General features: G+C 53.5%; 3 protein-coding genes across 3 annotated transcripts; 2 read left to right on the top strand and 1 right to left on the bottom strand.

Moving 5' to 3' along the window:
* Nucleotides 1–4,879: 4,879 nt before the first annotated feature.
* Nucleotides 4,880–5,550, top strand: NCS57_00274600 (uncharacterized protein; the record flags this gene model as incomplete). The annotated part of the gene is made up of 2 exons (XM_053052768.1): nucleotides 4,880–5,137; nucleotides 5,191–5,550. The coding sequence occupies 2 exons, from the start codon at nucleotides 4,880–4,882 to the stop codon at nucleotides 5,548–5,550; spliced, it is 618 nt and encodes a 205-aa protein (XP_052918014.1).
* Nucleotides 5,551–6,548: 998 nt separating this feature from the next.
* Nucleotides 6,549–8,270, top strand: NCS57_00274700 (uncharacterized protein; the record flags this gene model as incomplete). Its single annotated transcript, XM_053052769.1, has 3 exons — nucleotides 6,549–6,864; nucleotides 6,915–7,332; nucleotides 7,418–8,270. The coding sequence occupies 3 exons, from the start codon at nucleotides 6,549–6,551 to the stop codon at nucleotides 8,268–8,270; spliced, it is 1,587 nt and encodes a 528-aa protein (XP_052918015.1).
* A 246-nt stretch (nucleotides 8,271–8,516) lies between these two features.
* NCS57_00274800 (uncharacterized protein) lies at nucleotides 8,517–9,332 on the bottom strand (the record flags this gene model as incomplete). The annotated part of the gene is made up of 1 exon (XM_053052770.1): nucleotides 8,517–9,332. The coding sequence occupies exon 1, from the start codon at nucleotides 9,318–9,320 to the stop codon at nucleotides 8,517–8,519; it is 804 nt and encodes a 267-aa protein (XP_052918016.1). The 5' UTR covers nucleotides 9,321–9,332.
* Between the last annotated feature and the right edge of the window lie 2,812 nt (nucleotides 9,333–12,144).

A 12,144-nucleotide genomic window follows, 5' to 3' on the forward strand; every position in this document is an offset into this window, starting at 1 on the left:
CATTTGCCGGCCGTTGGGGGTGGGAGCCTTTCCGACACGACGGGAGTCTTACTCTTACTCGACCTTATTAGGGGGCCAGCAGCCACAACCTACCATTGGATTGGGTACCGGGCCCCTCTGAGGTTGTAAGCCCGGTTGTCGCAATAACCACCAGGGGGGAAACTAGCTAATGAATTGTTGGATCTCTGCTACTATTGCAAAGAGGCTACGAGCTACTGAAACGCCTTCGGTCAAGAGAGGCTACTGTAATTAGCTAAACCGCCGGCACGGGCTGCGGGCGGCAATCAGTGTCACGAGCTGCCCAACTCGTCCCGCTAGCTAAGCGGCAATCGACAAGATGGGATATCATGGAGGAGGGGCCACGAGCTCAGGGTCTCGTCGAGGCTTGTCCTAGGGCGGAAGAGGTGAGACTGGTGAGTGCTCGTCTGTCCTATCGACGTCTTCACTACGTAAGACAGGGAATGGTGTGGTTGGACGATTTTCCTCAAGTCCCGGCGGTGGACTACGGCGCCGGCATTTGACCCGGGATTTTCCACTCTTTCATCTTCTCGTCAACTCCATACCAAAGCAGGGGGCGGCGACGTCACATTATTCAGGTGCTCCTGCTCTGCGCATCCCAGCCAATTGCTCCACAAAGAATAAACTACACGTTAAGACTGGCTCCCGGGACCATGGCGATGGGAGCCGGGGCGTCGGGCTTGTCGACCGCCTCCAAGGTGTTGGTGATGCTGCTTGGACGGCGTCAGAAATCACACCCACCAAACGAAATAAGGAGCATCATACAAGGGGTGCCCGAGATCTCTCGCCATCACATCCCCCCCCTGATCCCGAGGATCTGGGAGCATGTAACGTCTTGGCAATAATCACCCCGGGAGCCAGTCGGCGACGCCCACTCACCAAAACAACCTGGGAAGTAGAAAAAAAAACACGTCGGTCATCATGATAAAGCAGACCTGGTGGATTTACATGACCCGCTATTGCCCGCTCCTGCCCGGGCTTTCCCCGGCCGCGGAGCTGCCGTTAAAGGTGGGTCACTGCGCCTCTTTCCCCCGGCATCCACTATCGGCCACTCCTCCTCTCCTCTCCTCTCCTGTCTCCTCCTTTCTTTCACTTACAGCCCGTACAAACCATCCCTCCCTTGCTTGCAGCTCCGTTTACTTCCACATTCCGACAAACATCCGCTTTTTGCCCCCTCAAGTCAGAAGGCCCAGCACAGCGGCGTCGAGATGCCGAGGGGCCGCGTCCAATCAGATCTCATACAGCCAGGTCATCAACACTCCGAGGGTCTGGGTGTGGCGCCGGGCGACTCAGGCTCATGCGCCGCAGATCGCCCACCAGAACCCGAACGAGCTGAACTGTCGGGCCGTCGACCACAGGTGAGCATGGTTTGTCGGAGGTTTTTCAAGGCCAATACGCACCGAGGACGCAGCCTACACGTCAGTTGCACGACTCAGGATGACGATGAAAAACGTGGTTTTGCGGGTCGATAGGCATAGCCGATGGGAATCGGAAAAAAGCATGTGGCAGCTGTGTAACGTCGTGTCCCGCCTCGCTCAGGCCTCTTGACCTTTTGCTTACCTGGGGCTTCCTTGACTCGAGCGGATTGACAGGTTGACAGCCATCTCTGGAGAGGCAAGTATCAAATACTTTGACTGATATTGGGCATGATATTCATGGCAACTCGGCTGAGGCCATCGCGATCCCACCCTCCTTGAGAGTCGGTCTGCAGTTAGTAAACTTTACCAGCTTGTCAACCACGTGCTCAACTGCCTTTGGTAAACTTCGTCCCGCAGCACCGTCTCGAACTCTTCCCGCTTCACTAGCAGCACAGCCTCATCGGCCGCCGCCCCAGTCTCGTGGAAGCGTCGTCTTGCCTCTCGAAACTCTTGCGTGGCCTGCCGTAACCTCACCTCCGCTTGACTCAATAAGCTTTCGCGGAGGCACTGCGCGCCGAGATGCGGGATCCAGCCCCAGTCCGGGAGTGTTCGCTGCGAGAGATGCAAACCCTCCTTTGTCAATAGTCTCGCCGGAACGCTGTGCCCGCAGCCCGGATATTTTAAGCAACTCCGGCAGAAGGGACAACTGTCGTGCCTCCGCAACCACTTGTCGAGACACCGTGAGCATGCTGTGTGCCCGCACGGCGTCATGCTGAAGGTTGTGTCGTCAACTAGTTCTGTATCCGACTTGATCTTGCAGTGAGCCTGACGGCATATCTGGCACTCCAACTTTGGAGGGCTATCAATAAGAAACGTGATCTTGGGGAACGGGAAGAACGATTCCTTTGGGTTATAGATCCGGTGGGGTTGAAACCATGATGAGAAGGCCGGCAAACCCTTGGACCTGAGCCATGAGCCGGAACCTATTGTTTGATGTGGTTGCGTCGATGGGGGAGCCGGATTCTTATCCGAGGCTCGAGTCCGTAGATACTTTTTACAGGTCCGTCGGGTGTGTTCTTCCGCCATTTTTATAAGCTTTACTTGCGTTTTGTTTGTCTGTTGGATTTGCTAGGTTGGTTTCCAATGTTGTTTGGTTGTGTTGGTTTCAGAGTGCTTGCAACTGGGTTGTTGCGTTATGATAAGTTGTGATTATTGACTACTGAATTATGCCGGTTCTGGCAAGGGGAACCTCTGAACAGGCCACTTACACGACAAGCCAGAGAGAGCACAGTCATGTCTGTTCGGCCATTCTTTACGTCGAGTCAAGGGGTGTCTTCTTTGTTCGATTCATTGTGGTTGTAAGTTGTCGCCCCGCAATGGGGGGTGTTCTCTTATCCACCAACATGTTGTTCTCCCTTCACTGCGGGACTTTCGAGGCCAAGACAACTTTGAAATTCCAACCAACAGACAATCTGCAAGTGTGGATGCAACGGTAGACAGGCAAGCACCGCCTCAAACATCGTCCCTGAAGTCCAAAGTGCTCGCGTTTCAGAAAGCCACTACTGGGGAAATTGCTCTAGGTAAGACATTAATAACGAGGCGAGCCCAGTCACAAACAGATCGCCAAGTGTTGCAGATTGCTGCCGCACGCAATAGATGATGTGCATACCAGCTCGCCTCACCTTTTTTTCCCTCTGGGCGTCGAGATTTCCCTGTTCCGTCGACCGATTCTGCGCATCGCAATATTTGCTACTGGTGTTGTCCGCGGGGAGGACCGGAGTCGGTCCGAGGCGCTACGGAACATTGCGACTTCACTCTTGGCCTCTTTGATTTGCCAAAACGTACCTGGTTGAAGCCGCAGCGGTCCTAGTTCGCCGTAGCCCGTGGAGACACTTGAGATTAACGGCGACCAAAAAAAGTGACCTGTTATATCTAGATGTGTCCTCTCATGAAGCCCTTCATGATCCCCCCCCTCATCTTGGGTCTTTTGAAACTCCCAGCAGCAAACTTAGTACTGAGTTCGGCTGCAACTCCTCAATTCCCGGTGATGGAATGTTTACGTCAGGGCTACGTCGAATCGCCCATTTTTAAAGTGCGGCTCAAAAAGGAACCCGCGTCTGATTTACGGGCCTTGGCAATGGACGGCGCCGTCGTCTCCCTAGTGCCTCAAGACCAAATCCCCGCTTCCAAAACGTAGTCTGGCGACTCGGCCGAGGGATCCGCTGCGAACGGGCCTTTTGCTGGGTCACTGGTTTTCATGTGTTTTCCTCTTTCCGGGTTGTGGTACCGCACCGAGGAAATCAAGGACCCGAGGCATTGTCGGCCCGGGGAGAAGACGGAGTGCCGGTGCCCACCTGCCGGAAAAGTGGACCCGGCCGGAGTCCGGCTTTGGATACGAACACCGGCTCTTAGATCGGGAAGTGGGAGCGATGATTCGGCGAACAAAAAGGACATGGATCAAGTCATGATATTCCACCGCTGCTTCAAAAAGAATAGTGTTTATTCCATTGCGGGAATAGTGGTGGGACTTGCGACTCGTCTTGATGACAGCCCTTCGGGCCGGCTCGAGCGTACACCTCGGCGTGCTTGGAAGTTGGCTCTGTAACATCGCAAAACAACGAGGTGTTCGGGCTGTGCAGCATGCATTACTATGCTATGTATGTACTATGTACAATGAACAATCCAGTCGGTCGCATGAACTAATGTTAGCCGTTGGATCAGCGACAGGGTTGGGCGCCCCGTCCCCTTTGTCTCCATCAGCTCATCTCGCCTGGTCTCAGCCGCTCCCCACAATGTTGGCTGCTGATTCTCGGTCGTAAAAAAAATCCCGAGACAGAAGTTTTTTGCGTTCTTCTTCCCGGGGCATCAAGGCTATTGTTTCGCCGAGATCTGGCTCGGGTAGCAAGTAACGACGCCAGTATGGGAGTTGTTGATAGATGGACACATTCTCAGTCCATTTGGGCGACCTTCAAACTTGGACTTGTGGATCCACCCTTGGTTGCCCTGGTTCCCGTTGCTGGGGACTAACTAAACAACACTTGGACCAGGATCTTTTACCAAGTCAAATAACCGAGCGAATCCTCCTTTCCTACGTCTGTCAGCCTCGAGCATCCTCCTATGAAAGTTCCCTGTATCATGCTATAGCGGAGTGCTCTTGGCATCTACGTTGGGCACTGCATCGCTGTCCATGCATCTCGGCTCGTGTTTCACTGCGTCATTGCATCCGGTTCAGATCAGCCCACGGCATGACTGCCAGCCAACCCATGCACGAAGAAGAAAAAAACAGCCTTATTAGGGGGCTGCCGAGCAACTGTGACTATCACTTGACCAATGCACTTTCTTGTATTTGACCTCGTAGCTTCCCTCATCAGCGGCTGCTATCTGCCTGTCATCTAATAAACTTCCCGTCTCTGCTCGCCTGGTGTAAACTCCTCCCGAAGCCTCATCCATATTCGCATCGCTTTGACATATTCTCACAAATCTACACTACTTCAACTATCATCATGCCCTCTTTCAAGACCGTCTTCGCTTCGGCTGCCCTGGCCTGCCTCGCCAGCGCCGAGACCATCAAGGTCACCGCCTCCAGCGACAACAAGTTCGAGCCCGATGAGATCAAGGCTGAGAAGGGTGATATTATTGAATTCCACTTCGAGCCCAAGAACCACAGTGTCGTCGCTGGTGACTACCGCTACCCTTGCTCTCCTCTCGATATCGGCACTGGTTTCTTCTCCGGTTTCGTTCCCACTGATGATGGCACTGCTGTATGTCAATCGCAATCCTCTTATCCAAGTGCAGCTCAGCTAACTACCTCTAGGACAAGGTGTTCCGGGTCACCGTCAACGACACTGAGCCCCTACCATTCTACTCCTCTCAGGGTAAGGAGTGCCCTAATGGCATGGTCGGCATCATCAACCCCAGCGAGAACAAGACTCTGGACGACTACAAGAAGGAGGCCGCTAAGCTCAGTTCGGGTGTGAGCCCTGGCAGGGCGGTCTTTGGCGGCAGGCTGGTCGATGAGGATGATGCGGACTCCGACGACAGCGACAGCAAGGACAGCGACGACAAGGACTCCTCAGAGAGCAAGGATGGCGATGACAAGGACAACGCCGCTGGTGCCCTCGGCGCTCCTCTGGCGGGTATTTTGGCTGTCGGCCTTGCCCTCATCATGGCTTAAGCGGTGGGTTTAAAAGGTTCAAGAATGCGACATGAAATTAATGATATGCCTACGAGGCTGGATAGGGAGCAGTGGGAACTAATTTATCTGGGTCTATAATCGTAATGCCCACGATCCTGTAGATAATACACTGACAACCGGGCCATTTGCCCTTGTACTTGAATGGCGCTTGACCATCGTGAAATGTGTACGCGTATGGCATTGGAATAATTGAGCTTGGCTTTTGTTCAAGCTCATATTGTATATGTGCCATATAGGGCTAGTTCTACCCGTGGATAGATGTGGTTGTGAATGGATGCAAAGAGCTCCATGCTGAGCCGTGAGATATGACCAGTATGGCGCTGGATATGAATGGATAAACTTATCGGGCAATGACTTGCAATCTCAAAAGCTGGTCTGGGGCTGTGGTTAGGAGTCTCACACTGCCATTGTCTTCCTTCGTTCGTGTCGACAAACTCATCATATGATGCCACCTCCCTGTCTATTTGTCGGCATATCCGCCGATGCAGCTGGGGAACATGCCGGTCAGATGCATTTACCCTTGCAGAAGCCTCCAGCACTACATCATCACCAAATCACTCGGAAATCAAACTCCAAGGTAGCAGTGACACGGATCGCGGACATGGAACATTTATCATGTGAAAGTGAGGACACATGACCATTGCTTACGGGCGACAGGAGCTCGTGATCATCTCGAATCTTCCTCCAGGGTAGGTCGAACTGATTATCCCCAGATTGATAAGCGACAACGCCCGTTAGTGGACCTCGGCACAATAGACTGGGGCGCTTAAACTGCGGGCGGGACTATTCGGATCTAGGAACAACATTGCCGGGAATCACTTCTAAACCCGGCCCACATCGTCATCGCCTCAACACCGAATTCGCGGGCTTTCTCCATGGCTTGCATCCTTCATATCCCGACCCCTCCTCCGTAATGCGCGCGAGCGACCGGTTACCAGCGACTCCAATCCCATTCAACTGACACGAAATCGAACATCATGCGCGGTGGTGCGAGGTGTAGTGCCTCTCTCCGCCAACTACGGCTTTCCCGGCCGTTGGCGGATGGCGGCCGGTATGCGAGGGCCCTTCGGACGAGCGCGGCGCCACAGGCGTTGAGGTCGCTGCCATATTGCCGCACGCAACGGCCGGAACTTGCGATCCAGGGCGCCAGCTTGTCGACGTCGTGCCCCAATCGATCTCGGTCAATGGCTACAGTTGTCGACGCGGACCCCATTGTCCACGACGGAGGTCCAATTCCAGAGTACGATAGGCGGGTGGAAGTGGGCAAGTTGCGAAACGACGAGCATCAAAGAGGTGAGAACTTTCGCGGGACAACTGCCAGGCATTGGCTGACCGAGTAAAAGGCATCATTCAGAATCTTCAGAATCTCCATGGGGAACTGCGCAATTATAACGCCCCGCCCGTCAAGCACCCGAGCATCGAATCTCTCAAGCCCACACCCAAGAAGTCTGTATTCTCGTCGCTCTTTAGCAAGGGGCCAAGCAAGCCCGCTATTGGAGATATCCCCAACAACCTTCCTCGAGGCTTGTATCTGTACGGCGATGTCGGATGCGGCAAGACCATGTTGATGGACCTGTTTTATGAGACTCTGCCCGCATCTGTGAAATCGAAAACCCGCATCCACTTCAACAACTTCATGCAAGATGTGCACAAGAGGTTGCACCGCATCAAGATGGAGCATGGAAACGACATTGACGCTGTGCCATATATCACGGCTGAGATTGCTCAGCAGGGCAACGTGCTCTGCTTTGACGAGTTTCAGTGCACAGATGTGGCAGATGCCATGATTCTGCGAAGGCAAGCATCTTGATTCATGTCCAAGCTGGTGCATACTAACATCTGATAGACTACTGGAATCCCTCATGTCTCACGGTGTAGTGTTGGTGACAACATCCAACAGACACCCCGATGAGCTGTATAAGAACGGTGTCCAGCGAGAGTCCTTCATCCCCGCCATCGATCTCCTCAAGAACCGCCTACATGTCATCAACCTCGATTCACCAACCGATTACCGTAAAATTCCCCGACCACCTTCCGATGTCTATCATACGTCTCTCGACAGCCACGCCCATGCCCACGCGGAGAAGTGGTTCCGATTCCTTGGTGATCCCGAGCAGCCTGAACCTCGACCAGAAATCCAGAAGGTCTGGGGCCGAGAGATTTATGTTCCCCGAGTCAGTGGGCGAGCAGCCTGGTTCACCTTTGACGAGCTCATCCGACAACCAAAGTCAGCAGCCGACTACCTCGAATTGGTCCGCTCTTACGAGGCTTTCATCGTCACGGACATTCCCGGAATGACTCATCAGCAACGTGATCTTGCCCGTCGATTCATCACCTTCATCGATGTCGTATACGAGGGTAATGCCAAGCTGGTCTTAACCACTGAGAAGCCCCTCACTGAGCTCTTTGTTTCCCGGGACGAAATCGCCGAGAGTCTTATGAAGCAGGGCTTGAAACACGACCAGGCTGCAGAGGCCGCCAAGAATGACCTGGAACACAACGTGAACAACCTCAAAGACTCGAATCTCTTTGCTGGATCAGAAGAAGCCTTTGCCTTTGCCAGAGCGTTGAGTCGACTGCGGCACATGGAGAGCAAAGAGTGGGTGGAAAGGGGCATGGGCCTCGAGAGCCAGGGCGGTAAGCAGGAGCAGGAGAACTGGAACAAGACGAGGAGTCGACAGATGGAGGATTCGATGTAAAAGGAGGATTTGGTTTGTGACATATGCATTATACCCGGAGCGCTGACTCGGCATAGCGAGCGTCTGCCTGGTTTGTATGAATTACCCATGAGTTGATGTTTGTTGGATACAAGGTGTATGAAATAGAGATTACAAGTTGGGTTGAGTACATATAAGCCGTATGAACACCGTTTTGTTACATGCTTTGTTAACCACTCATGTGATGAATCCTGCATCCATTCCTCCTCATCACCTCCAGTGAATAGTTTAGTAGATTCCTGGCAGGACAGTCCACTTCACATCCTTCTTGAAACTCTCCCACTGCTCACCATATCTTTCACTGCAGTACCTGTTCAAAGATGGCACAGCTCTGGTGACAAAGTCCCATGCCTGTCCGCCGCCCATCACAAGCCCAGCAACCAGTCCACTCGACGCCAAAGTGTAAGCGCCGCGCCAGAGGGCATATCCGCCATAGTTGATGTGCCGCGCCCAGTTCCACAGCCCCGATCGCATCACCTTGCCCTTGTTGGCCGGGTTGTCCTTGAACACCTTGCGCTGATACTCGGACACAACCTCGAGGGTAATACCGACGGTGTAGAGGGCAGGCCCAACCACGAGCGGATACGGAATGCTGGTCCCGGGGAAGGCGGGCGCGTTGGTAGAGCTGGTAGCGGCGGCGACGAAGAGCAGCGTGTTGACCGAGTTGACAAAGCTGTTGTACACGCTGACAGTTATGGCAGCTGTGGGAGGAAAGTATATCTCCGACAACTTGACGAGCCAGTAACCCTGCTTAGCGGCAGAGCCAACTGCCATGGCGAGGATGATTAAATGTGAGAGCGGAAGGCCGAGGGCGTCTATGGCCTGAATACCAGTGTGGATGACGGCGTCGGGAGAGATGGATGAGATTCCGAGGTTTCCAAGGAGAGCGGCGCCACCGCCGGTGAGGAGGCTATACTGGAGGACCGGATCAAGGCCTCGAAGGCCAAGAAAGGCGATTGTGCCAGCCGGGCTGGACTTTTTCACATCGCGCTGGATGAATTCCTTGGATCCGCCCTTGTTAGATTCCGCCATTGTTGAGATCTGTTCTTGCAACGATGATGCAAATGAGATGCTACGAGGTCAACGTCATGGACGTTGGAGCTTGATATATACTCTTGCGCTACTGTGCGTCGGCGACTTTTAGAGACGTCGCGCCTGAAAGGGCCAATCGTCGTCAAGGCCGGAACAGCCACGGCTCCGAAGACCGAGATCTTTGGAGAGACCGGTGCCGTGTGGGGACCGGATACGGACCTTTCTTAGAAATCAATCGGCCTTAGTCCGTACGGAGTAGGCTTTTGGCGGATCTTCTCATGCTTAAGCGCCATTAAGCGTCTCGTAACTGGACGCTTTCGATACAATACGGTGTAGATAGGCGCCTGATTATCAAGCAACTCTGCTGGATGAAGTGGTTTGTGACAAGAACTAGCGATAACAAGCCCATCTGAGAGACGGAGCTGTGCGACGGGTATAGCGCGGTCTTTGGCAATGTCTGTGCCAAATGGAGGAAAACTCTCAGAGACAGGCTTTTACACATTCAAACTCTTGTGATGTCATGGATGGCGTTTGCATCCAAGACCGGAATCCTGGGTGTGGCATTGAGACAGCTGGAAGGACTCGGTGAAAGGAATTCAATGTCTCGTGGCAGTGTCTTGGCCTCATTGTTCCGGTCCCTGATCCGTCTTTGTGACGTTTTGACTCGGAGTTGATTGAAAAAAAAAGGGTCAAGGCTCTGTCCGGCACGAGACAAGCAAAGAGCCTTTGATCCGATGTCTCTGAGGCAGCCGGAAACGTAACGAGGGGAACAAGGCAAGTCATTAGAATCAGAAACAGATCCGAGATGAGGCTTTGGGATCCAGACTGAGGCCTCGTGAAATTTCGTGATGCAATGGCCCGTGACACATGGTAGAAGTAGGATCCTTGTGCAGTGTAGGCTCTCTGAGAATGCCTTGCCCAGCCGAGGCCGAAACACCGGCGTTTGGAGCTGAGGCTGGGGAAGGAAGCTCGAGTGAAGAACAGGCCATGACCATGACCATGATCTCTGAGGCAGGATTGATGTTGTTTACCAGCGACCAACACGACCAAGGTTCAGTATGAAACAACAACGTTGACCCAACAGACCCGAGGTGTAACTCAAGATCGAGGTTGAGGAAGAGTCACACCGTGAGCAATGCCCAGCTGGCAAATTGCCTCTGTTAGTCGTACATACGAGTAGCCCGTAATTTGTTGGCGTTGAGCTAAAATTGGTACCACACCTGCGCTTTCTTTTGCCTTTGCCTTTGCCTTGCGCCAGAGTTATGCAGAACTTGGCGTTCGCAGGACATGTGAATAAAGGCAGCACAACTGTCTACAACTTACTGACCAGGTCTCGCATTGCAGGCACGAATAGCTCATCTCGGACATGGGCAACCGGGTGCATGACGCTACTTAGAGGGGAGGATCGGCAGATGCACTGACTGGGATGCTTGTTTCAACTTGGAGAGAATCCCAGCTAGCGGGAGAAGGGTGGCGCAAGGAAAAGAAGCGGTTTGTGTCTTCCAGGCAAAGGCCGAACGCTTGAGGGCAGACAAAGAAATGACGGTGTTGGGGTTCTAGAGTGCGGCTGAACGGAGAATGAGGCCATTTCTGCCGAGCTCATTAACTGGACCTGTTCTCTCGAGTCAAAAGGATTGCGAGATGAGGAGGAGGGCTCTCAGCAGCGGGCGGAGCGGGACTTGTCACGATGATGATGATGACGGGAGATGCGAGACTGGGATGGGTAGTATGGAACCAACAGGTTTAGAGAGGCTGAGTTTGAGGTAGAGAGAGTTTTGTTTGTTGAGAGTGTTGTTGTTGGTGTTTGTGTGCATCATGTAGGGGAGAATAGACTCCATCACTCTGCATCAGATGGAAATTCGTCCCGTCGGCTCAAAGATGGATCCGTGCATTCTCATGGTGATCATTGGAAAGTGACAGGAGATGGAAGGCACCAGTCAAAGCAGAAGCTGCTGAAAGAGGTAAGCTCGAGGTCGATCATGGATGCGAATATTTTCTCAGGCCGAGAAAGACATCCGACACGATGGGAGAGGCTGGACAAGGGGAAAAGGGGACAAGTCTAAGTCCAAGTTCATGGGATAGGATGGGATAATTTAATGAAGAGACCAAAGAAAGCAGGGGTTAGGCCAGCTTGACCAGGTGATGAGACCCTCGCGCCACGCTTCAGAGCCCGTTGGACCATTGAAGCCACCGACAGCCACTGAATTGCAAGTTGCAAGTGTAAGGCCCGGCGCCCCGACATTCCCTGGATTGGCTGGCGCCGCCAACGGTTCCTGGCTAGCAAGATGCAGTGGGGTGACCCTGACCAATAGCGGCGCCTTGGTCCCTGGCGGCTGGCGTCAGTGGGGATGGCACCCAAGCCACCCCTGACTGCAACTGCAGCAACCCCAGTCCGACTGGACCTCATCATCCATCACAACCTTGCCGCGCGCGGGGGCCCTGCACATTGGAGGAGGGTCGAGAGGGCTCTCCAATCGCTCGATTCTTTGTCGGCAAAAGACTCTGCTGATCATCATCTGCAGCGCCCGATGGATGCGGCAAGTGGGAATGGGGAGGGCCCTTGGCTCATTTCTCGACCGAGCTGTCATGGACGTCTTGTACGAGGACACGGTAAACATCCGTCACTCCCATGGGAACACATGCACACACACACACACACACGAGTGATGGTGTGCAGTACTAGTAAAATTAGAACATTCTTCTTCGTGTCTCTAATGCACCTGATCTCTGCTGTGCACTTTTATGCACGCCAGCAGCATCTTGCAGCTCCCCCTAGGTCGAGTCATCCGTTGGACGTAGCACCTCCTCCAAGCGCTGCCCAGTC

Source organism: Fusarium keratoplasticum, chromosome 2 (genome assembly GCF_025433545.1).
Source record: "Fusarium keratoplasticum isolate Fu6.1 chromosome 2, whole genome shotgun sequence".
In the NCBI taxonomy this organism is placed as follows: domain Eukaryota; kingdom Fungi; phylum Ascomycota; class Sordariomycetes; order Hypocreales; family Nectriaceae; genus Fusarium; species Fusarium keratoplasticum.